Here is a 27,576-nt window from a genome sequence, read left to right as displayed (position 1 = left end):
ACGAAAAAAAAAAAAATGTCAGCCTGGATCCAGACAAAACAGAGAACTACCACCCAATATCTAGTATTTATTTATTTAAAATATTTACACTGGCCTTATAGATTATCCAAAGTGAGGAACAATAAAAACATATATAAAAACACTCAACAAAACATAGTAGACAATGAGAAAACCTGCAGTAAAAATCCTCAAAAACACAGAGAATTATAAGGGAGCAAATAATCATACCTGTACCTGAGTTGCTTGTGTAAAGAAAAATGCTTTCAGATGCTTTGTGTTGTGGCTCCAGTGCTGGTGGACCATGGTGGATACCATCTCCGGATGGCTGGAACTTGGTCTTGGGCAGTCCGGTAAAGTTGGAGCAAGGCAGGCTGTGCAGCCTAGGCTGGAGTTCAGGAACGGACTGGAGCAGCATGAAGGTAAGAGTGAGCTGCAGCACAAGAACAGACTGAAATTGTGTGGAGGTAAGAGTGAACTGGAACTCAGGAACAGACCAGAGCTGTGTGGAGGTAAGAGTGAGCTGGAACTCAGGAACAGACTAGAACTGCATGGAGGTAAGAGTGATGCTGGAACACAGGAAGACTGCAGGTAAGAGTGAAACTCAGGAACATGGGAACAGAGTCCAGGTAAGAGTGGAATTGGAACTCAGCCAGGGACTGGAACTGACGGAGACAGGACATGACAAGATAAGACAAGGATATCACAGAACATGATACATAAAGCCCAAAGGCAGTGTAGGCAAGAGAAGCTCCGAGGGGCAGCATAAGGCAAGGAGAGACCTATCAATAGAGGCCAAGGGAAGCCTCAGAGCTAGGCCTGGACAGAACTGAAGGCTGGGAGGCCACAAGACAGGGACTGGAAACAGAAGACCCAGAAGCCACGAGGAAAGACAAGGCAAGGCTGTAGTCAAAAGACTCAAAGACCAGGGGACAAACAAAGGAAAGGCCTAAGAAGGTCACAAGGCAGAAGTGGCTAGAGTAAGGAGCCAACAGAATTCGATGCCAAAGCATTGAGGCAAGGGACAAGCAAGGTTAGATAGGACTGGAGTCTGGGCACGGTGCAGGCAGGCAAGAGAAGCTTGGACAGCCAGGGGAGTGTGCTCAAGGAGGTCCCGTGGTGGAGCGGAGGCTGTAGGATTGGCTGAGGAAAGAAACCAGGGACTTGCTGGAGAATACAGTTTAGAACAGGGCTGTATAGTAAGGAATGCCACTTTATATTTCATTTGCCATTGTATAGGAAGCCAGTGTAGTGACTAAAGAACTGGTGTAATATGCTCCCTCAAAACCAATATTGGTTAATGCTTACATTTCTGCATTTTGTACCAGATTAAGAACTATAAGGATGGTTCTAGGAATCCCAACAAGGATTGAATTACAGTAGTCCATTAGTAATAAAACTGATTCTTGAAATACAGAGTGAAAATCCCCAGGATTTAAAAATGGTTTCAGTCTCCAGACTATTCTTAATTTAATGACGTTACCTTTCACTTAAGCTTGTACTTGGACATGTAACAGTAGATCTGACTTAATCCAGACCCCAGACCCCAAAGGAGATGGGTATTGAACAACCCTTGAATGAGAATTCTGGTGGGGCATCATTCATGAGGGAATGACTGTGAATGATAGCCTTGGTTTTGTAAACATTTAGTGCAAGTTTGTTGTGAAGCAACTACTGCTTAATAGCTGACAAGTAAATGGAGACTAAAGTAGAAGTTTTTGACCATGTTGCAGCTTTAGGAATAAAGAATTGAATGTCATTGGCATAAATGCGGTAGCCAACACCAAGACCAATAAAGAGTCTACAAATTTGGACAATCTAGATGCTGAAAAGAATTGCCGACATCTCAGAACCTTACAGTATAACTCCTGTTATATTGTACCAAATGGACACATTGGAGCCAGTCTACTACTGTCCCTGGGATTCCAATATCCTTGAATCTCAAGAGTAAGCAATAGTGGTTGACAATATCAAATGTGACTGAGATATCAAGTAATACCAGCACATATTCAGTACCATTATCAAAGCCATACCTAAAAACATTAGGTATAGATGATGATAAAATCTCTGTGTTGAAGCATTTCCTGAAGTCAAACTGATACTAATCAAGTACTTCCTGCTCATACAAAAATATATTTAGCTGTTTCAAAATCCCACTTTTGATTACTTTCGTCAGAAAGGGCAGTGAAGAAATAGCCATTGAATAGGAGACATTGTTCTAGTCCTCTGCTTTCAGGCAGGCCAATCCCCACCAGTGGGTTATGCATCTCTGCCAGCAGATGGAGACTGAGCAAAAGCTGACATCATGGATATATAGTCCCGGCCCAATATCAGCCTGCCAGTATTCTCTGTCTCCAGCAGAATGTGGACATGCATTTCCCTAATGGGGATTGCCTGTGAGGAAAAAAAGAAGAAGAAAAAGACAATATCTAGAAGATGAGACATTTATATAGCACCGCTTGCATCCTGAGGTGATACCGTTCAGATGTAACCATATTCTCTGGCTATGAATTCCAGAGCTTAACTATGCACTGAGTGAGAGAGAATTTTCTTCAATTTGTTGTAAATGAGCTACTTGCTAACTTCATGGTGGGACCCCTAGTCCTTCTATTATCTGAGACCCGTGCTTTTCAAAATATTTATAAATGATCTGGAAAGGAATACGATGAGTGAGGTAATCAAATTTGCAGATGATACAAACTTTAGAGTAGTTAAATCACAAGCGGATTGTGATAAATTGCAAGAGGACCTTGTGAGATTGGAAAATTGGGCATCCAAATGGCAGATGAAATTTAATGTGGATAAGTGCAAGGTGATGCATATAGGGAAAAATAACCCATGCTATAGTTACACAATGTTAGGTTCCATATTAGGAGCTACCACCCAAGAAAGAGATCTAGGCATCATTGTGGATAACACATTGAAATCGTCGGTTCAGTGTGCTGTAGCAGTCAAAAAAGCAAACAGAATGTTGGGAATTATTAAAAAGGGAATGGTTAATAAAACGGAAGATTTCATAATGCCTCTGTATCACTCCATGGTGAGACTGCACCTTGAATACTGTGTACAATTCTGGTCGCAGCATCTCAAAAAAGATATAGTTGCGATGGAGAAGGTACAGAGAAGGGCAACCAGAATGATAAAGGGAATGGAACAGCTCCCCTATGAGGAAAGACTAAAGAGGTTAGGACTGTTCAGCTTGGAGAAGAGACGGCTGAGGGGGAGATATGATAGAGGTGTTTAAAATCATGAGAGGTCTAGAACAGGTAAATGTGAATCGGTTATTTACTCTTTCGAATAATAGAAGGACTAGGGGGCACTCCATGAAGTTAGCATGTGGCACATTTAAAACTAATCGGAGAAAGTTGTTTTTCACTCAATGCATAATTAAACTCTGGAATTTGTTGCCAGGGGATGTGGTTAGTGCAGTTAGTGTAGCTGGGTTTAAAAAAGGATTGGATAAGTTTTTGGAGGAGAAGTCCATTACCTGCTATTAATTAAGTTGACTTAGAAAATAGCCACTGCTATTACTAGCATCAGTAGCATGGGCTAGACTTAGTTTTTGGGTACTTGCCAGGTTCTTATGGCCTGGATTGGCCACTGTTGGAAACAGGATGCTGGGCTTGATGGACTCTTGGTCTGACCCAGTATGGCATGTTCTTATGTTCTTAACCTGTTCAAGTCTTTTCATGATTTTGTAGACCTCTATCATATCCTCCCTCAGTTGTCTCTTCTCCAAACTGAACAGCCCTAACTTCCTGAGACTTTCCTCATATGGCAGCCTTTCCATGCCCCTTATCATTTTGGTTGCCCTTCTTTGCACTTTCTTCAGTGCAACTATATCTCTTTTGAGATGCAGTGACCAGAATTGCACACAGTATTCAAGTTGCGGTGCCACTATGGAGCGATACAGAGGCATTATGACATCCATCATTTTATTTGCCATTCCCTTCCTAATAATTCCTCACATTGTTTGATTTTTTGAACACCACATACACTGAGCTGACGATTTCAATGTATTATCCAATATGACGCCTAGATCTCTTTCCTGGATTGTAACTCCTAAGGTAGAACCTAACATTGTATAGCTACAGTAAGAGTTATTTTTCCCTATATGCATCACTTGTCCATGTTATATTTCATCTGCCATTTGGAAGCCCAGTCTTCCAGTTTCGCAAGGTCCTCCTGCAATTTATCGCAATCCGCTTGATTTAACTACTCTGCATAATTTTGTGTGATCCGCAAATTTGATCACCTTACTTCCGATAATGGACCTATGGTAGAACTGGGAGCTGCCGCCTTAGCTGATGCGGGCTGTGCCCTGGTTTGCACGGCCGCTAGAGAAGTTACTTCTGTTAAAGTAGCCAAATGACAGTTGTGGCAGCGTAACTGGTCAGCAGATACTATTTCAAAGTCCAATCTTCCGAAGCTGAGGGGGGATATGATAGAGGTCTTTAAGATCGTGATAGGTCTTGAACGAGTAGATATGAATCGGTTATTTACACTTTCGAATACTAGAAGGACTAGGGGGCATTCCATGAAGTTAGCAAGTAGCACATTTAAGACTAATTGGAGAAACTTGTTTTTCACTCAACACACAATAAAGCTCTGGAATTTGTTGCCAGAGGATGTGGTTAGTGCAGTTAGTGTAGCTGGGTTCAAACAAAGGTTTGGATAAGTTCTTGGAGAAGGAGAAGTCCATTAACAGCTATTAATCAAGTTTACTTAGGGAATAGCCTAGCTATTAATTGCATCAGTAGCATGGGATCTTCTTAGAGTTTGGGTAAGTGCCAGGTTCTTGTGGCCTGGTTTGGCCTCTGTTGGAAACAGGATGCTGGGCTTGATGGACCCTTGGTCTGACCCAGCATGGCAATTTCTTATGTTCTTATGATAGTGACTTGGAGAAATGGCATATAAATGGCGGGGGGAAACAACCCAGGTCCCTCGCTTGCCAGAGGTCAAGAAGCCGGTTTCCTGGACTTTTCAAGCAAGTGGCAACTCTCGAGACTACCAGCGTTTTCAACCTTATAGAGGAAGTTCTTCCTAGAGAGCCTGGCCCTTCTGCAGATCTTAGTCCTTTCACCCCCGAAGGCCTCGAAAGGATGTGGTCTCCGGAAGTGGAGCCTCTCGAACTTCTCAATTAAGATTTGCGGGCTCATCTGTTGCTGCAAGGGATAGGTGCATGCCTGTCTCATTTTTATCACAGGTGGGTCCAGATTGCTTCAGATCAGTGAGACCTTGAAGTGGTTCGGGACGGATATGCTCTAGAATTTCTTTGCATTCCTCCGGATGCCTTTATGATATCTCGAAGACACTCCCCTCAGAAGAGGGTAGCATTGGAAGCCACATTGCAAAGGCTATTGGACCTGAAAACCATGATTTCTCTTCCTGAATCGTAGCAAAATACAGGCCATTATTCCATTTATTTTGTCGTGCCTAAGAAGGCAAGATCCTTTTGACCCATACTGGATCACAAGGGAGTCAGTCTTCATCAGCGAGTCGCTCATTTCAGGATGAAAATGGTGTGTATTGTCATAATGGCAATACAAACAGGGGAATACCTCACATTTCTGAATCTCACAGAGGCATAACTGCATATTCCCATTCACTGGGAACATCAACGGTTCCTTCAGTTTGCCTTTCTGAACCATTACCAGTTTCAGACCTTGCCTTTCAGGCTGCCACTGCGCCCAGGACCTTTTTGATGGTCATGGTGATGGTAGCATCAGCCTTATGCTAAGACAGCATTCTGGTTCACCCCTAAGTAGTTGACTGGTTGATTCGAACCAAGAGAGTGGAAGAGAATCTTTGGGCTTCTTGCAAAGTAGTTTCATTACTGCAGGAGCTAAGCTGGGTGGTGAATCTGGCCAAGAGCAATTTGCAGCCGGCTCAGATTCTGAAGTATCCCTAATTTTGCTTCGATACAAAGCAGAGCAGAGTATTTCTGCTGGAGACTCGAATCCAAAGGTTGATGGCTCAAGTTTGAGCCCTGATGAATACTATTTGACCGACCATGTGGACTTATCTACAGTTTCTGGGGTCAATGGCTGCTGCATTGGAAGCAGGTCCCTGGGCAAGGGCACATATGCGACCTCTTCAACGCACATTGCTTTCCCAAAGGAAACTGCAGTCGCAGGACTATGCAGTGAGGCTGCTCCTACCATTGGAGGTGAAGTTTCAGTTCCACTGGTGGTTACAGGTGGATCATCTCAGGAAGGTAGTTTCCCTGGAGACACCCAATTGGTTGGTACTCAAGACAAATGCAAACCTTCTGGGTTGGGGGGGGGGCGGGCTCACTGTCAGGAGTTGATGGTTCAAGGTCACTGGAATGCAGAGGTGCAGCGGTGGAGCATCAACTGATTGGAAGCATGGGCAATTTGGTTAGTATGCTTGTGGTTCGCCGAGTGTCTAGAGTCTTGGGCGGTCCAAATAATGTCAGACATTGTGATAACGGTGGCTTTCATCAATTATCAGGGTGGAACCAAGAGTCGACAGGTGTTTGAGGAAATAGATGCACTCATGGTGTGAGCAGAGCAACATCTTCTAGGCTGATCCACCTCTCACATTGCTGGAAAGGACAGTATCAGAGTTAACTTCCTCAGCAGGAGAAACTTGAATCCAGGAGAATGGGAGCTGATGGATGAAGTCTTTCAGCTCCTTGTGAACTGCTGGGGCTGACAGCATTTAGACCTGTTGGTGACCTTCAGTAACATGAAAGTACCATGCTTTTTCAGTTGCAGTCAGCACCCAAAAGCTCTGAGCATGGAGCTGCTGTATGCATTCCCGCCCTGGCCTCTGATAGGCAGGATCAACCGGAAGATTGTAAGTCAAACCAACACTATCCTTTTAGTGGCTCCGGATTGGACTTGGAGGCCGTGGTATGCCAATCTGGGGAGACATCTGGTGGGCAGTCCCCTTAGGCTACTGCCTGTAAGGATCTGTTGTGGCAGGGGCCTATGCTACACAGGAATCTGGGTCAATTTTGTTTGGCCATTGAAAGAGCTCTGTTGTTAAAGCGTGGTTATTTGCCTGCTGTGATTTCTACCTTACTTCGGGCTAGGAAATTGTTTAGTTCTCTAGGGTTTGGAGAGTTTTTGAGGCCTGGTGTTCTGAGAGAGGCTCTCAACTTCTCAAGGTGGATATTCCTTTAATTTTGGAATTCTTATAGGATGGCTTGTGTAAGGGCTTGGCCCTTAACACCTTGAAGGTTCAAATTGCAGCCCTTTCTTGTTATAGGAGGCGAGTCAATGGATTGCCTTATTCCAACGTGTCCCATTTCTTGAAAAGGAATTAAGCATCTTTGCCCCCCTTTGCGGCTTCTGGTGCTGCTGTAGGACCTTAATTTGGTCCTGGAATTCTTGGCAGGTATGACTTTTCGGCTGCTGTGTGGTCTTTTCTTGCAGCTGCATACCTTGAAGTCAGTTTTTCTGATAGCAATCTGTTTGGCAATTTGGGTCTCTGAGCTGCAGGCACTTTCTTGCTGTGAGCCTTTTCTGTGTATGACTCCGGGATCAGTACAGCTTTGGATTGTGCCCTCATTTTTGCCAAAAGTGGTTTCAGAGTTTCAGTTGAATCAATCCATTTCCCTGCCCACCTTGGAAAGGAACAGAGATGAAAGTGAGTATTTTCTTTTGTGTTCCTTGGACTTCAGGTGACATTTGCTGCAGGTCTTGGAGGTGATTAAATCTGTCCAGAAGTTGGAACGCCTGTTTGTACTCCATGGTGGCGGTAAGCAGGGAGCATTGGCGATGCGGGCAACAATAGCCCATTGGGTAAAGGAAGTCATTACGGCCACCTGTGTGGCTGCTGAGGTCACTTTGCTAAAACAGATTAGACTGCATGCATGTAGGGAAGAAAAACCCAAATTATAGCTACACAATGCAAGGTTTCATAGATCCCAGGAAAAGGATCTAAGTGTCATAGTGGATAATATGTTTAAATCCTCTGCTCGGTGTGTGGTGGTAGCCAAAAAATCAAATAGAATGCTAGGAATTACAAGTTGTGTGCGTTTCTGGTCACCTCATCTCAAAACAGATATAGCAGATTTAGAAAATGTACAGAGAAGGGCGACCAAAATGATAAAGAGGATGGAATGATTCCTCTATGAGGGAAAGGCTAAAGAGGTTAGGGCTCTTCAGTTTGGAGATGAGACTGCTGAGGAAAGATATGATAGAGATCTATAAAATAATGAGTGGAGTGGAATGGGTAAACATGAATCAGTTATTTACTCTTTTAAAAAGTATGACGACTAGGGGACATTCAATGAAGTTAGTAGGTAATACATTTAAGTCAATAGGAGAACATATGTTTTTACTCAGTGCATAATTAAACTCTGGAATTTGTTGCTGGAGGATGTGGTGAAAGATGTTAGTGTGGCTGGCTTTAAAAAAGATTTGGACAAGTTCCTGGAAAAAAAGTCCATAAACCATTATTAAAGTGGACTTGGCATAAGCAGCATGTAATTTGTCAATCTTTTGGGATCCTGCCAGGTACTTGTGACCTGGATTGAACAATGTTGGAAACAAGATACTGGATTTGATGGATCTTTGGTCTGACCCAGTATGCAAATCTTATGTTGTTAGGGTGGTAGTTGCTCAAAGTCACGGATAAAGTGAGGGCTTCTTTAATATACAGCAGACAAATGCACGTTTCAAATCTGAAGCCAAGAAGCCTTCTGCTAATAAGTTCACCAGCTTTGTTATCAAATCTCTAATATCACTACAGAGTATGGATTTAAGGGAGATGACGCATTTATGGTATTGATAATCTGTATTACTTCCTCCTTGGAGACAGTAACATATGTCTCCCACTGCGATTCTGTGTCAGTAGGTAAATCAGACAATCTTACACCAGTAGGAAATCCTTTGCAGATTGGCAACCTTTTTACAAAAAACATTGCCATTGCTTCACAATGGGGAAGGATCTATAGAAATAGAAATATAAGATGAAATGGAAGCATTATTTCTTGTAAGATATCTACCTGTTCAAAAGAGCGTTTTGGAGTCATTGACTGCCTGTTGAAACGTATTTGCAAAATACTGTTTTTTGCCATATTAATCTTGCTGTAATAAATTCATCCGGAAAAAAAGTTTTTCAAACATGAAGTAGACGTCACTTCCGGATGATGAATCCTTTTTGGGGAAACAAGATGTTAAAAGATGTTACATGTTGAGTATAATTGTTTCCTTGAAGAATTCTGTTAAAGTTGGTTGCGATATGAACAACTTGGACTGACCGTGTGAAAATTATTGGAGAATGTTTGAAGGTATTGATTTTTGAATATTATAAAGTCCTTGTTGGGATACAATATCAACAATTGTGATTCATTTCATAAGTTTGTTGTCGGAAGGCTCTTCAAGAATTGGCAACATGAACAAACACATTTTTGTGAAAAGCATTAAGAGAATATTGGTGGGGTATAAGTGGTTGCTTATTAAGTTAAATCCATCCCTGATGAAGCCATTGAGATAAGCTCGGCGAAACGAAGATCTTTGTTGGATATTTTGGACTTACATTTGGTTTGTTTACAATATTTAAATGTTTTTGAGCATTCGCACTTTATATAAATTATTAAATAATTGAAAAAACTGTATGTGAATTGATACTGTATATTTATATTATTATATACATTGTGCATTTCATGTTTATTGATGAATTCTGTTTTTATATGCGTGTGCATGTGTGAAGGATGAGTGTGTTAGATAGATTTTAATGTTAGATAGGTTAATAAATATAAAAATAAAAAATGAATGTAATCATTGTTTAAATCCTCTTCTTGTGTATATTTAGTATTACTCTGGTGAAGAGGTTGGTTGTTGTTTGACCCTTGTGTGATTATACCATATGTAATAAATTCTCAGGCATATCCTATAACTTTCTCAAGTCCTGGGTACTATGTCATTTGTGCCATCTGTGTTCATCTTGATGTAATAACAATTTAAACTTCTTTAGATACAGAGCATATGAGAGAGTATAATATGAACGATGCTGGGATATTTTTTTTTTTTTTTTTTTTTACAGAGGCAAGTTCATTCACCAGGTTTTGCACTGTCTGCTCTTGTGAACTAACAGCAGAAGATGAATCAGTTGGATTTAACTTTGCAAGCTCAGATACCAAGTGGGCACACATTGTATCGGGGTCAAGGATGGTCACCCTCCCCAGTGGGTACCTAAATCCTATTAAGGGCTATAATCGGACTATCAATTAAACATGAGATCATGGGACCATTTCCAACAAAATATTTGGCTGACCTCCTAAAGACATGCCTTGGTTGACAAAACAAAGATCTTGCATGTGGCCATGTTAATGTGTTGGACCTAATACAAGTTGTTACCAACCTAATGCCCCTTTAGCTTCCAAGAAAGTCATACAGGCAGTGGATAGCGGCTATTCATCCACATGGATATTAAAATCTCCATGTATTATAATAATTTTGTAGGTTAACATCCAGATTTACCAAGACTTCACTTAAAAGGAGAGGAATTATGTCTCAAAACACCAGGAGGATAGTAGAGAAGGCATTTACATCAGGTGGGAGAAGATAATACAAGCAGCTCATATTGTTGAATTTTTGCATTCCATCTCTAGTGAATGTAGTAAAACAGTATGAACGCAAATGACTGGCTGGATCCTTACCAATCAGGCTGGCTCCTTACCAATCCTTACCAATCAGGCTGGATCCTTACCAATCAGGCCAAAAAGGCCACGGAACAGAGAAAGTCCTTGTCTCCCTGCAGTATTGCGATAGAAGCTATTCAATTTTGTACATCACAATATCATGCTGCTATGACTAGCTGAAGCAGTGCTAAATGGAAAGGTTCTTTGGTTCATCTCCTTTCTATCTGACAGACAACAATCTATATACTTTGCTGACACCTCATTGGCACCCTTGACCGTGAAATGTAGGGTCCCTCAGGACTCTGTACTATCACCAGTACTTTTCAGCAAATACCCAACCCCACTAGCACGGCAGATCCGAACCTTTGATGTAAAAGCAAATACTGATGCAGATGATGGCCAACTTGTACTATCTATGAACTCAGACCCATTAATAACTATAAAAAAAAAAAAAGGGAAGCAAGTGTCTCACAGTCCTTGAAGAATGGACTAAAAACAAGAACTCCATCTAAATGCAAACAAAGCAGAGATTCTATAGATACAAACGTACAGATAAATCCCTGATATGAAAATCATATTCAGATCCTACTAGCTCCAGCTAAAAACATAGGTACAAAGCCTCAAAGTCCTGCTGGGCTTGGAACTAACCATACTTCTCCAAATCCAGGTGAGGGGAAAGTGTTGCCTCTTCCAGCTATTTAACTTATGAAGATCACCCCCTCTCATTGAAAAGAAGATCCTAATCACATTGGTTCTTGCCACGATAACCACATAGCTAGATTACTGTAACATTCTGTACAAGGTTCTTACAGATAGGGCTCTCCACAAATTCTAGATTATAAAAAATTCAGCTATATGGCTATTAGAAGGAGGCAGATTGCATGACCATATCCCACTGATCCTGCACAAATTACACTGGCTTCCAGTCACCTACAGATCTCAGTTCAAACCATTAACTTTGAGCTGCAAGACTGTGATGAGCCTAACTACTTGAGAGAAACACTGCCCTTATATGTGCCCTCCAAATCACCAAGATCCTCATATGGTGCCTCCATAACACTACTGGCAACAAAAGAAATCAATTGAACGGATACCCATCAATCTTTTTTGGGAGCAGTACCTGTCTTATGGTGCTCCTTTCTGAAAAAGCTCCATTAAATGAATGACTATTCCAGGTCCAGGAAGCAATCTTAAGCTTGTTTTTTCTGCTAGGCCTTTAATGCCAAACTTTCCACGCTATATAACATGCATTAGACTAAATTAGCTGCAATAAGCTGCCTGTGCACCATTTTTGAGTGCCTGGACGTACTTTTACAACAAAGTATTTTGTTGAGATACTTGTATATTTATTTCAACTTAGGTTTACTGTATTTATAAACTTAGTCATATTTATCTTAAGTAGGCATGAATATTGATGTGATGTCTAGTCGTTATTGTTGTGCACCTTAATCTTTGTCAAACTACTATTAATCTTTGATTATATGCTGCTGCTCTACTTGTTATACCCTGCCTTGGCTGAATTTCTTATTCAAAATATTGGGTAATAAATCCAAATAATAAATAAATATCTCTCCTGGGCTGACCTATAGATGTTTGGAAAATGCCATAAATTTTCTCAAAGAAAAGCACTCACTTATTTACAAGCAAATAAATGTAAACTAAAATGATTTACTTTAGTCAAAAATGTTGTTTGGTTGACTGCCCAGGACACCATTATCATTTGTAAAGTGTTTTTGTTTAGTAGCAATCAGTGAATCAGTTCTTACATTAAAAATATGCTGTCATTACATTTGTTCAAGATGACTAAAAACGCTACCAATATTTCTATTCTACTGTGGCATATGCTGTTAGGAGTTCATGGACCTTTCTGGAAGAGACTTGCTTTTGTGGGAGCCAGAAACGGGACGCTGATCTTAAGGGTCATTCCATGAGCCTGGACAGTCCCTAATGTGAACTTTTCTTGTTTTAAATCTCTTTCTGTTCAATTATATTTTTAAAAACTGGCATCTTGTATTTTCCTGTCTAAATATCAATTTTCAATTTCTTTGAAGGACTTGGCATTGAAACTTAAGGGCCAGCTAGAGAAAGCACGCCAGCAAAAAGAGAGACCGATGCACATTCCTCCCTCAGCAAAGAAAACAGAAACTGAGGTAAGGAGCAAAACAAACTAGAATTATGCAGTAGTGTTTGATGGTAGGGCATTTTCTGACAGTTAAAGCCACATATGAGAATTGCTGCTCATGTTTAAATTGTAAGAAATAAAAAAATCCCTTCAACTTTGATTAGGTTAAAAAAAATTTGTTGTGATAAAGAATGGAGATTATTTGTCAGAAGCTGTAAAAAATCTTTTCTCCGATGTGCTTTTTCAGATGTGTCAAATACATCTCATCCTAACTTGAATGGCACATCTCACTAGGAAACTCTCTCCTGCTCCCTTCACCACCACAAGCACAAGTGTTGAAATTTCATTTTCATTTCATTTATTATTTATATACTGCACAAACCTGCTTCAATAGCTGATCAAGGTGGTTACAGCATATAAAATACATCAAATAAAACATAAAACAGATTAAAAATCAGCCCCTCCACCCTCAAAAACTGTAATCGCCATACCAGCTTGCCATACTCCCTTAACTCCTGCACTCTTATCTCTCTATTTAAACAATCATGTTTTCACCTTTTTTCTAAAAGATAAGTAATCCTTTTTCTGCTATACTTCTTTCGGAGCCGAATTCCACAATTCTGCCCCAATTACAGAAATCATCCTCCTACAGTTTTTCTTTTTTCCATCCTCTCGCTAAGAAGACACTTGTAACAAATTTTCATCCCCTGACCAAAGTCTCCTCAAGGGAGTATACCATCTGAACAAATTGCTCAAATATCCTGCACCCCTTACCATGTATTGCTTAAAAGCCTAGGCTCATAATCTTAAAATATATTCGCGCCTTCACAGGCAGCCAGTGTAATTGAAGTAATAAGGGACCTGCACTAACCTTCTTGGAACTTCCAAAAATTAGCGTAGCTGCCATATTCTGAGCTACTTTGCAACCTGTACATTAACTTTCTGGCAATCCCACTAACATAGCACTGCAATAATCCAGAAACGGTGTAAAATAGGCCTGTAAAATCTTTCGAAAGTAATACCTACTCAAGATGAGTAGCAAAGGGCATAACTGACACAATTTGAAGAACGCAAGTTTCAAAACATTCGATTCATGACTTTCTAACGAAAAGCAGAGTCTATCAAAATTCCCAGATCTCACATTTCTTCCACTGACTCAACTTACTTCAGGTTGATCTTTACTTTCATCGGTTTTGCGGGTGTCTCAATTCCATTTAACTATAAAAATTCTGTTTTAGATATATTCAACAATAAACAATTTGTTAACCATTTCAAAATTTTCTGTAAACCTTTATCAATGTTTAATCCACCATCCTTCCCCATCAGAGCTACTAGCTGAATATCATCTGCATATAAAAAACTTTTGAAATCCAAAGATTGAATCAACCTACCCAAAGGTTTCAGAAACAAATTAAAAGTAATAGGAATAGAGGTGACCCTTGAGGAACACCACATTTCATGTCAAAGGCTTCGGACAAAACTTCCCTAACCATCACCTGAGACCAACGATCACCTAAAAAAGACTATATTCATTACAGCACATCCCTTGCTAAGCCCACTTGACTGCAACGCTCCTGCAGAATCTTATGATTCACCAGATTGAATGCGCTGGTAAGAACTAACAAAATAAGTAAAACAGATTCCCGTTTATCTCGCAAACGTAAAACCTCTTCATTCATGGCCACCAGGGCTGTCTCCATACTATAACCTCGCCTAAATCTTGACTGGTAAATGACTAAACCATTGGTATCTTCCAAAAAAATCTGTAAGTTGCTGAACCACTACCTTCTCAACTATCTTAGGCAAAAACGGGATGTTCACTACAGGGTGATAATTCATACAATTAGTCATATCCAAGGTTGCCTTTTTTTATCAGTGGTGTCAAAACTGTACTTTTCAGTAATGGTGGTAAAAAAAAAAAAAAATGCCCTCCTTCAAAGAAGTATTTACTATATGCATCAAAAATGGAATAAAGCAATCAACCATGAAGGACAAGAGTCAAACCAGCACCAAATAGTTATGCAATCCAACAATATTCACTCAATTTCGTCTGTTCAATCAGACTTACGTTTTCATTTTCCCATTCTTCTTCACATATTTCTCACACAAATGTTTCACCTCCAACTTACATGTCTGAATTTTCTCTTGCCAACAATAGACAAAGCTGTTCAAATCTAAGCAATCCAGAATCTGCTGAATAGGTTTACAATACTTACCCAGCATCACCTCCACTGTTTTATACTATTTGTTTGGGGCATTTTCCTTATTTCATTTTCAAAAAATTGTCTTTTTATCTTCAAAATGTTTTGCAGAGTATAAATTTAATGCTTTACGCCATAGCAACTGAATTTCCCAAGTGTGAGATTTCACTCAAAACCTTTCTAGACTTCTAACCATTTGTTTTCGCTCTTTCAGTTCAAGTGAAAACCATCGAGGGCTAACTTTTGTCTTGATCGCTCTCTCTCTCTCTCTCTCTCTCTCTCAGGGGCAACCATATCCAAAGTCTCTGATAGTGATTTATTCCAAGTTAAAACCATCTGGTCCACCCCTCCACCTAAATCCACCAGCCCCTTTTCACACTAAGTAGACATAACAGTTCTGTATTAATTTTACCTCTCCCTTTCTTCATTCTATTTACTCTCATATTTCTTAGGTACCTGGAATCTAGTTTCTGTGATCAGAAGATTTGCTTGCACTGCCTCCATTGTATGCAAATCTATCTCATGCATATTCATTGTAGATATCCTGAAACCTGGCCTGTTTGTGGCACTCGAGGACTGGAGTTCGCTATCCCTGCCCTAGTATCATAAAATAGGCATATTGTTTGAATTTTACAGAAAAACTTTCTGTTTTTCATGAATCCTGAGATCAGAAGGACTAAAGAACCATTAAGCTGTCTTGTAGAGAAGTATAAGTGTTTATATCCAGATAGCAGTGATACCAACCTCACACCAAACTGAGTATTCATGATCATTAAAAAGAATGATTATTATATATGTTTATCACATTAGAAACAAACATATGTTGTTAGTATTTAAATCAGCAATACTACATAGATTGCTCTAAATGTCAGCTTCTCTGCATTACTTTCTCCTTTTGGTCTTATTTCTCGGTCTCGTTAGAGTGTATTGCTTAGTTTGTTTAAACTTCTATTGTGACCATGCCTCATTTTAAAAATGTTCCTTCCAAGAATCCAGTTCCAGTCGCTCATGCTTTGCATGTATCAAAGAGGTGCCTGCATGAAGTGCTGGAAAGGATCAGCACACTGATTTTACTTAGATTTTTAATGGTGAGAGAACTAAACTGATGGCGCTTTCAGTGATTTTATATGCTAAGTTTTCTTTAAAAATCTAATAATAGAATGAAGAAGTTGAATCTTAATGGTTATGCCAACTGAGTTATCTAAAGCAATTTGTATTTTTAATATATATGTCAGCTTTAATGTTTGCCTTCTTGAAGTAGCAATGTATTGAATACAATCATTTAAAAGAAATTGAATTTAAAACAAAATTTGAGTATGTATAGCATTTCTCATTCTAGTGGGGCCTTCTGTTAAGACCAGCAGGACAGCCTGTTGGTGATCTGTGTTGTTTCTGTACATTCAGCAAAAAGCCACTGGTACAGGAAAAGGTTTTTATTGTGCTGCAAATCTGCATGCCTTTTTATTGTAGAGTTCAATGCATAGTAATTAATTCTAGAATAAATCAGGGTGATGTTTTGCTAATCCTCACTAAAGCCAGAGCCCTCCGAGTCCTGTAGAAGTTTGGGACAGATTCTTTTGCAAAGCTTAGAAAATTATGTGACAATTTAGTTATACTTTTACATACATTTGGATACAGTTTTGTATAAATTGGTATATACAGGTTAGCGTTAGTGAAAATTCAATTCAGTGGGGTAAATTTTAAGACCTATGCGCGTGCTACGCAGCGCGCACGCATCTATGCCCAATTTTATAACTTGCATGCGCAGGTGTATGCAAGTTATAAAATCGGGGGTCGTTGCGCGCTAGGGGGAACACACTAGTGCACCTTGCGCGTGCCGACGCCCGCAGGCTTCCCCTGTTCCCTCCCCCTAACCTAACCTTCCCACCCCTTCCCCTTACCTTCCCCCCCCAGCCCTACTCTAACCCCCCCAAAATTGGCAGGTGCAGGTTGCATGCGCCGGCAGCCTGACAGCACGTGATCCTCTGGCCCCACCCCTGCCCCGGACCGTCCCTTTTTGCAAGCCCCAGGACTTACACGCGTATCGGGGCTTTACGTGCGTCGCCGGGCCTTTTTAAAATAGGCCCAGTGAGCGTAAACCCCCCTATGCGTGTAAATCCTCTGGATTTACGAGTATAGGTAGGGCTTATAAAATCAGCCCCAGTTTGTTTTCATTTAAAAAATGTATTTTACAGTCCTTGTTGTGTATGTCTGGTTAATTTCATCTATCTGTTTTTTCTTTATTTTCTCCATTTTGGTTCTTTATCAGCTTTTAGTTTTTTTCTTAATTTTCTGTTCCATTTTCTTTCGTTTTTCAGTTATTTCTGTAGATCTATGCTTTCCTATCCCAAGGGTGCTTCTTTTCTCCTTTAGTCCTGAGGGAATCCTGCGCTACTGCGGAGCACAGAATTCCGCCCCTGTGCAGAAAATAGCAGAGGAGACCCCAGCATGCCGCAAACATGAAGGCCCGGCGTGCCATTCGTAGCGAAAAGGGCAGGCCCCCGTACGCCGCGAATGGAGTGTGCTCCACTCGCTGTGAAGATGGAAGGCCCCAGTGTGCTGCGAACGGCGCGCCCGGGCCTTCATCTTCGTCGTGAACAGAGCGCGTCCTGCGGCACACACGCGACGCGCTCCATTCGCAGCATGCCGGTGAGAGAGAATGTGTGTGTGAGAGAGGGGAGGGGTGTGGGGGAGGGGAGGGTGAGAGAGAGCATGGTTGGTAAGGGGTGTGGGGGATGCTTGAGTGTGGGTTTCAGAGAGAGGGAGCCTATATGAGGGGAAGGGGGTATGGGGGAGGGGAGGGTGAGAGAGAGCATGGGAGGTAAGAGAGCATGGGGGATGCTTGAGTGTGGGTTTCAGAGAGAGGGAGCCTATATGAAGAGATTGTGAAGGAGTGTGTATGTGTGTGAGAGATTGGGAGCTCGTGTGTATGAAAAAGGGATTGTGTGTATGTGAGGGTGCTAGTCTCTGTGAAGGAATTGTGTCTGTGTGAGACAGAGCCTGTGGGAAGGGGTGCGTGAGAGAGACATTGGTAGCCTGTGTGAGGATATGTGTGTGAGAGAGAAAGGGAGCTTGTGTGGGTATGTATGCAAGAGAGAGGGCCCTGTATAAGGGGATTTGTGTGTGTGTGCGAGAGAGTGAGGGAGCCTGTATGAGGGTGTGTGTATGTGTATTAGAGAGAGGGAGCCTGTATGAGGGGCAGTACTGAGAAAGGGGTCAAACTCTGGGACTGGCAATAGAGTGGAAGGGGTTGAGCCTAGAGGTGGCGGGGAGAGATACTGGCAGGAGGAGGAGTTGGGGCCTGAGAGGGTAAAGTGGCCAGGGAAGTAAGGAGAGCGAGTGGAAGGGAGACTCTTACAGTGAATTTCTAGGGAAATTCTGCATCTTTAAGTAATAACTTTTTTCTGTATTAATTTAAAATGTAATTACTTAAAGACTGTCATGTAAATTGTGTTATTTTGACCAATATAAAGTTTGCAGAATTTTGCAGAATTTTAAGTTTTTGTATGCAGAATTTTAAATTCTTTTGCGCAGAATTCCCCCAGGAGTACTCCCTTAACCATAAGAACATAAGATATGCCATACTGGATCAGACCAAGAGTCAATCAAGTCAGTATCTTGATTCCAACAGTGGCTAATCCAAGTCACTAATTACCTGGAAAGTACTCAAAAAAAAAATAGATCCCATCCACTGATGCCGGCAACAAGCAGTGGCTATTCCGTATTGCTTAATAGCAGTTTATGGACATCTCCTCCAGGAACTTATCCAACCCTTTTTTAAACCCAGCTACACTAGCTACCTTAGGGGCCGATGCAATAATCTTCGCGGAAAGCGTGTGCTGACTTTTCAGCGCCCGCTTCATTAACGCATGCATGGCGCACGCAAGGGGGGGGGCGCCATGCAATTTGTAAATTAGGGGGTTGCGCTAGGAAGGAGGCGCTAGGGTCACTTGTGCGACCTTAGCGCCTCCTTTCTAACGCGACCCGCCGCAGCTGCCAGTTAGGAAGACCGACGCTGGTAAACTCGGCCTCAGTTTTCATAACCTGCCTGTCTGCCAGTAATGAAATCGGCCGCCGAGTTTATTGGCGGCCATTTTCATTACTGGCAGACAACCGGTTATGAAAACAGACGCTGAGTTTACTGGCGTTGGTCTTCATAACTCGGCGGTCTGCCGAGTTATTTTATTTTTTACTTTAAAAAAGAAGTACAGAAAAGCAGTTTTTTCTGCTTTTCTGTACTTCTTTTCAATGCGCTCAGCTATTAACTCCTGCTCCAGGCAGGCGTTAATATCTGAGCGATAAATGTGCGTCTGAGACGCACATTTATTTTTTTGCATTTGGACTGAATGAGTAATAGCCTCATTCACATGCATTTGCATGTGATGAGCGCTAACTCATTCACTCCGCATCAGATGCACGTTAAATAGATGCTAATCCCCATATTGCATTAGGGGGTGGATTAGCGCCTATTTAATCCGCGTCCGCAGCGGGTTAAACAATGTACTCAGCTCCTTAATCACATCCTCTGGCAACGAATTCCAGAGCTTAATTGTGCATTGAGTGAAAAATAATTTTCTCTGGTTTGTTTTAAATGTGCTACTTGTGAACTTCACAGCGTGCCCCCCTAGTCCATGTATTATCCGAAAAAGTAAATAACGGATTCACATTTACCCATTCAAGTCCTTTTATGATTTTGTAGACCTTTGTCATATCCCCCCTTAGCCATCTCCTCGCCAAGCTGAACAGCCCTAACCTCTTTAGCCTTTCCTCACAGGGGAGCTGTTCCATGCTCTTTATCATTTTGGTTGCCTTTCTCTGTACTTTCTCCAGTGCAACTATAGCTTTTTTGAGATGCGGCGACCAGAATTGTACACAGTATTCAAGGTGCGGTCTCACCATGGAGCGATACAGAGGCATTATGACATCTTCCGTTTTATTCACCATTCCCTTTTTAATAATTCCCAACATTCTGTTTGCTTTTTTGACTGCTATAGCACACTGAACCAACGATTTCAATGTGTTATCCACAATGACGCCTAGATCTCTTTCTTGGGTGTTTTATTTGCCATTCCCTTCCTAATATTTCCTAACGTTATGTTTGCTTTTTTGACAGCTACAGCACACTGAGCCAATGATTTCAGTGTAATATAAACTATGATGCCCAGATCTTTTTCCTGGGTGGTAACTCCTAATATAGAACTTAATATCGTGTAACTACAGTATGGATTATATTTCCCTATATGCTTCACCTTGTACTTGTCTGGTTTATATTTCATTTGCCACATTGACGTCTAATATTCTAGTCGCAAGGTTCTCCTGCAATTTATCACAATCTGCTTGTGATTTAACTACTCTGAATAATTTTGTGTCATCTGCAAATTTGATAACCTCACTCGTTGTACCCCTTTCCAGATCATTTATAAATATATTAACAAGCACTGGTCCAAGTACAGATCCCTGTGGTGCTCCACTATTTAACTTTTTCCACTGTGAAAACAGACCATTTAATCCTACTCTTTATTTCCAGTCTCTATTTCCAGTTTGCAATTCACAAAGGACATCGCCTCCTATCCCATGACTTTTGGTTTTCTTAAAAGCCTCTTATGAGGGACTTTGTCAAATGCCTTCTGAAAATCCAAATACACCACATTTACTGGTTCACTTTTATCCAAATATTTATTCATCCCTTCACAAAAAATGTAGGAGACATCCATGCTTGCTGTGTCCCATGTAATGGGACACAGCAAGCATGGATTTACCCAAGGGAAGACTTCCCTTGGGTAAATCCATGCTTGCTGTGTCCCATTAAACCATTACTGTCTATATGTTCTGTGACTTTATTCTTTATAATAGTCTCCACAATTTTTCCCAGGACTAAAATCAGGCTCACTGGTCTGTAGTTTCCAGATCACCTCTGGAGCCCTTTTTAAATATCAGGGTTACATTGGCCACCTTCCAGTTTTCAAGTTTTTATTTATTTATTATTTATTTATTGCTTTTCTATACCGACATTCGTTTGCACATCACATTGGTTTATAGAGAAATAAATAGAAACATATAAATAACATAAGATAAGAAACTACATCTCAAATTTCAAACACCTCAAATTTCAAAGTGGTTAAGCTACAGGTAGGATAAAACGTCAAGGTAAGAAATAAAAGAGGAATAACAAATGGCAATTTTAACATATATAGAACAATAATATTGGTGAATATAAAGCTGAATAAAAGGACTTTTAAAAAGAGGCTCGTGCTTGAAGGCTTGACTGTAAGTGTGGGTAAGTGTTACAAAAAGGCCTGCTTAAACAGTACAATGAATGATTTTAATGATAGGTTGCAAATTACTTGTAATAGGTCTAAAATTTCATGTTTGAGTTCTTTCAGAACCCTGGGGTATATACCATCTGGTCCAGGTGATTGCTACACTTCATTTTGTCAGTCTGTCCTACTACATTTTCCATGTTCTCTGTGATTGGTTCAGTTTCATCTGAATCGTCACCCTTGTAAGTGTCTCCAGAACGAGTATCTCCCCAAAATCCTTATCAGTAATCACTGAAGCAGAGAATTAATTAGTCTTTTCACACTGGCCTTATCTTCCATAAATGCCCCTTTAACCCCTCAGTCATCTAACAGTCCAACTGACTCCCTCACAGGCCTCCTGCTTTGGATATATTTAAAAAGGTTTATATTATGAATTTTTGCCTCTATGCCCTATTCCTTTTCAAATTCTCTCTAAGCTTGTCTTATCAATGTTGTACTTTAACTTGCTAATGCTTATGCTTTTTCCTATTTCTTCAGATGGATCCTTCTTCCAATTTTTTAAGGAAGATGTTTGGCTAAAATAGCCTCTTTCACTCACCTTTTAACCATGCCGGGCAATGTTTAGCCTTACCTTCTACCTTTCTTAATACCCTACCATAGTTTCTTTCTCCTCCTGTTTTTTGTTCCTCCCCACCATTCGTCTTCCCTTGCTCCTCCTTTCTTCTGTTAATTTTTAAAATGTTTTAGCTCCTTCCCATCCTTTTTTTAAATCTATTTTTCCTTCTTCCTTCCCCTTTGATTACTGCCACTCTATATGTCACTAATTCAGCCAATAACATACTACTTTACTTTCCAGTTTAGGGATCCTGATGCTGCCAATAGCTCTTTTTACCATGAGAACTTATGGTTTGTCAGTTTACATGACTCAAGCAGGAGACACAGAATTGTACTGCTATATGCTGAGCTCCTTGTAGAGTGGATGGTGATGGTGGCAACAATGGAAGAGGAGAAGACAATGTCAAGCCTGCAGCTTGCATGAAGCAGACTGCAGAATTGGAACAGGAAATGGCAGCTGCATGGGCCAATAGCTGAGCAGGATGCAATCAAGTGTATGGGCCATTTCCTGCAATTTTATGACATTGCACAGATTCCTTTGCAAGAACATGTTTCTGTGGAATGGCTATAGAATTGCAGGAAACTTGGGGCACTGATTATAACATCATGAAGGCATCACACTGATAACCATATAGCACAACATATTTACACATATTGTTTTAAAATAGGATACATGGCTATAATAAACCTTTTATTCTAAAAACATGTAGAAATGACTGTATTAGGACAGAAAAGAAAGGAGATATATGAATAAGACTAAAAGAGGAAGCAGGAGAGTACAGAAATAAGTCGATATTTTGAGCAGTTGTGGATTGTTTTGGAAAAGTGTAAGCCAAAGTAAAAATAAATAAATGTGCCTTTTAATTAGATTCCACAGTAATTATTCTAAGGATGTATTTCTATAAATAATGCACTTTAGCAGTTATTGCATTTGCTTTGTAGCTTCTTTAATTCAATTAGAAATATAGCCCTATTGCACTTGTTAGTTTATCACTTTACATTTGAAGAGATAGATAATATTTTGATCCTTAGTTATTTGTGAAGATATTTTTAATCTTGGGTGAAGACAGCTGCAGCACATTTTCTTGAATTAATGAATTAATAATTTATATGTAGAATTATGTTTTATTTCCTGAACTCAAGCCAAACCTTTATAAAAATTTTACCAGGATAAGAAATGCTTATGAGGTTGTGGCACAAGATCTAGGATTTGTAGAATGCATTTATAAGCTAAATTGTGGAGCTGAAGGGCTAAAAGCACTTATCTTTTGGTTTCTTATCAGGAATGATATGCATTGTATTCAAGCCCTATCAAAAGTACACCAAATATAACACTAAAGTTGGTACATAGGCCTGACATGATGAAATAAAATTAGTTTCCCAATGATGTCAAACAAATTGACCCCTATCTGCTGATCCTCCCCCATATACCTGATGGTTAAAAAACAATATTGCCCCCCACTACATTCCCTCCCCAGCCACACAATGAAAACCAAATCTTCCCCCACCCTCTGAATGGGCACACTAGTGTTCACTACTAGCCCCTGTCAACACTTTAAATTATCTTCTATTCTGGGTGCTAGAGATATGCATTAGTATATAACGAATGGGCATTCTGAAACAAATGGGGTCCCATTTGTTTTTTTTGTGGAACCCTGAAACAAATGGAGGGAATCCCACAAAAAAAAATCCTATTTGTTTCATTCATTTATTTCCCCATGTATTTCTATGACCCTTTGAAGTCTGTGGGCCATAGAAATGAATGGGGAACAGGTATTATGTAACTATAGCAGGGGTCTTACTGCTGCTGTTTTACATACCTGCCCGGTCCCATTATACCACATAGGTGATTTGCTGCCATATGCTTACTTGCTATATCTCTGCTTATCGGTTAGGTAGCTATCTTACTTAGCCAGATAGGTAGCACTGTTTGAGACTTATTCAGCGATCTTATTTAACCGATAGTAGCACTTTTAAGACTTATCCGGCTAAATTGGAATTTATCTAGGGTGTGCAACTGCTCTGTGCGCATGTTTTTCCTTCTTTAAATGTATATATGGGGAGATTTTGCATATGTAATTTACATGCTTTTATCCCCCAAAAGTTGACTTTTACACGTGTAAATCGGTAGATTTTACAACATGCGCGTATCAATGAAATTACCAGTTTTACCAATTCGTCTACCAGTATGCCCAGTCCATTTGTGGGTCTTCCAGACCCTCCTGGCTCTTCAGCCTGAACTCCCCTCAATTCACCCAGGCCTCCCACCCAGTCAGTATTTCACATTTAAAGATGTTTATTATCACTCGTGCCAGATAAAGAGCAGGTATAAATATACGTAAGTTGCCAAATCTTCCTGCATACATTTCTTAATAAAATAATATTTTACATGCGGAAATGTTGGCCCCCATCCCAGAATGCCCCTGGACCGCTCCTTTTTTATAGGTGCAAATTTTCTTGTGAACCCTAACTTGCACGTGTATGTTTCAGGTTTCTAAAATAGCATATGTATGAATATATGCACATATTTACTTGTGCAACCTTTTGAGAATTCATCTTAAAATGCTTTCTGCACAGAAAGCATTTTTTTGTGTATAAATCGTTTTATGCACGGAAAAAATGATTTGTGCACATAAACCATATTTTGTGTATATAAAATGTTATGCACACAAAAAATGTTTTCAGCACACAAAGGGCCTGATTTTCAAAAGCATCTACATGCTTAAAAATGGGTTTTTCACGTGAATATACAGTTTATACGGGTAAGTGAGCTTTTGAAAATTGCTATAATGTATGACATTGAATTGTCCATAGTATTTACATGCATAAATGCACTTTACGCGGGTAAATGGCTTTTAAAAATTGCTACAATAGTAGCTATATTTATACGTGTAAATCCTTTTGTGCATAAAGCATGTTTTCTGCACATAAAATACTGGCTATATTTCCTGGCAGTGGAACTCTGGCTTCTGCCAATAGACTAATATTAGCCCTGGAAACTACTGTTTCTTGGAATAGGAGTTAAGAAAATATAAGGTAATAGCTATCTTTAGCATGGAATTTCCATATAAGGACACTAACTTAAATGTGCATTGTTAAATGCAAAACTCCTTGCTTCTCCGTCCGTAATGTTTGTGCACAGGGACGGTAACTTTCAAATGAGCACGTGGTTCACATAAACACGTGTATATGGGTGCTCCCACTAAATATGCGGCAATTTTATATCCTGCATGCATATTATAAAATAGCCCTGGTGTGCATATGTATGCTCCTAATTTTACAAGTGTGCTCGTCCAGTCGCACAATATCAAGTTTGAGCCATGCATATGAGGGAATTTTATAACAGGCCCACGTCCTTGCCATTGCCATTTGTCCACCAATTTCCCCATTCTATAGCTAGGTCCTCCAAACCCCCTGGTTCTTTAGCCTGCACTCCCCCCAGTTAACCCAGACCCCTCAAACATCTCAGAGATACCTGGAAATAGTTTTATTGAGACTTGTACCTCCTCCATAGGAGAAGCAACTTTACGCTTTAATACACCTGGGAGCATGCATAGGTCCTTGCATGCGTATCTCTTGGCCCCGCCCCGGAATGCCCATACCTTGCCCACAATTCTGTCCCTTTTTTTCCCCCGATGCAAGATATTGGTGCATCAGGACTTGTGCACACATGAGGGTGGCTTATAAAATTGGGTGGACACGCGAATATGCTACACGCGTGCACATCTCTTGATTTTGGCATGCGCCTGGCTTTTAAAATTCACTTTAAAAAATGTGCATACAGCTAAAGGTTAAACTGTGGGCTGCACCGAGCACTCCTTATTGCATCAGTCTTTGGAGGGTGAAGTGACTTGCCCAAGGTCACATGGAATGTCAGCAGCAGTTGAACCCTGGTTTCTCTGATTCGCAGCCTGCTGCTCTAACCTCTAGGCTATGTACATATTTAGCATGTTAGTGAAACAATATTATGATGATTAGGCATTTTGGGGGTTTTTTTTTCCCTGTCTTGGGGCTTGTTGATTAACATGCTCACTCAGGTGTTAGCCCATATTAATTTTAATGCATGATTAGTATATTGGCTCCTATGCATTCAGAAGGTTCTACTTGCATTGTGTTTCATTGTGACTGGTAGAGCTGGTCAAAGCCTGACCTGATTGGTTTTATTATGATATTTGTAATTCACATAGGGACTGATGTATTAAACTGCGGCAAAGATCTCAGGAAAGACCTAGTACTGCAAGAAGATTTTCTCTTGAGGCCAGACCATTTACATAATATTTAAATGAGTTTCAAAGCAATTTTCTCGTGGGAAAGTCAGTGCAAAATTGTGGACTTTATCACAAATAAAAATAGCTACACCTCCTTGAGTTATAGTTAAGTTTTGTGAAAAATTGCTAAGTTGCATGAATTTATGCATATAATTTTGCTATGCACAAATTACAAATGAGCTGATGATTCTTCAGCGATTTTTCACAACTTTTGTGAATGCCATGACAAATGCAAAATTATGCATGCAAAAATGGCAGATAGTGTGTTTTAAAGTTTGCAAATGTGATTGCTTGCATTATTTGCCATTTTTCATGTGCTTTCATATTTGCAAATGCACTTTAGTACATCATCTTCTTATAGCATTGTGGTATAAAGTAGAGATGTGAATCGGAACTGAAATCCGAACCGATTCTGGTTCCGATTCACATCTATAGAGATGTGAATCGGAACTGAAATCCGAACCAATTCTGGTTCCGATTCACATCTCTAGTATAAAGTGAGATTTTTATTTATTTTATATACCGCCATTTGATCTGAGATATCACACTGGTTTACATTCAGGCACTGTAGGTATTTCCCTATCCCCAAAGGGCTTACAATCTAAGTTTTGTACCTGAGGCAGTGGAGGGTAAAGTGACTTGCCCAAGATCACAAGGAGCGACAGCAGAACTCAAACCCTGGTCTCCTGGTTCTTAGCTCACTGCTCTAACCACTAGGCTATTCCTCCGCTGAATTAAATATGAGCTGAATGGGAGTTGGCAACTCTTTTAAAGCAGATCCATAGAAGTTTCAACTGGACTCTTCTTGATCTCTTCTTGACCTCTTTTTGGCTAAAATCCCAGTGCAGGGTCTGAACTAGGAGTTGAGTATGACCTCTTTTTAGTCTTTTAGCTAGGATTGAAAACGTATACAACATAGCGATTAATACCCTGTTACCTGAGCCCAGAGAGGCTACGATGAGGTTATGATCACAGCCAAAGCAGGAGGATTAAAGCTGCTGAGTAAAAAAAAAAAAAAAAAAAGCTAACTGGCCTTTTGCCTGTCAAAATTGTGTACTTTTGGATTTATTTATAAATTTTCTTTGTTTTTAACAATGTCTTTTATATTTACACTGTAAAAATTTTGGGGGAATAAAAGTTGTGCACCATTTGTTATGGGTGTGCATTCTTTGTTAAAATTCTCTTTCATTGAGCCCGCTCTGCAATTCATGTTATATTTATGTGGGGAGGAGGAGGAGGGAGAAGGGGTGAGGGATTTGTCTGTATTTCTTTGATGTCTGTATGAAACAGAGTTTTGGTATATCTTGCATCTTTCTCGTGCTTATCTTCCCTTGTATCTGTACGTATGCATCATTTATGTGCTCAGTGTATCTCTCTCTCTGTTTAATCTGCCTTGGGTTGTATCTTTAGGAAAAGGTAGAATATGAAATAAAGATAGATAAATAAAGGCTCAATATGGTAGATGTGGCTGAGTTGAAAAAGCTTTCGGAAACCT

General features: G+C 40.2%; 1 protein-coding gene across 4 annotated transcripts in view; it reads left to right on the top strand.

The window, feature by feature from the left end:
• Positions 1 to 27,576, top strand: part of CWF19L2 (CWF19 like cell cycle control factor 2) — a 664,038-nt gene that overhangs the window by 223,196 nt on the left and 413,266 nt on the right. For all 4 annotated transcript variants that reach the window (XM_029602446.1, XM_029602444.1, XM_029602447.1 and 1 more), the window contains exon 11: positions 12,667 to 12,765. In XM_029602446.1, the coding sequence (XP_029458306.1) occupies positions 12,667 to 12,765 (99 nt within the window). The remainder of the gene's footprint in view (positions 1 to 12,666; positions 12,766 to 27,576) is intronic.

Source organism: Rhinatrema bivittatum, chromosome 5, assembly GCF_901001135.1.
Source record: "Rhinatrema bivittatum chromosome 5, aRhiBiv1.1, whole genome shotgun sequence".
Lineage (NCBI taxonomy): Eukaryota > Metazoa > Chordata > Amphibia > Gymnophiona > Rhinatrematidae > Rhinatrema > Rhinatrema bivittatum.
Note: the sequence above shows the minus strand (reverse complement) of the source record. Positions and strands in the feature narration are given on the sequence as shown.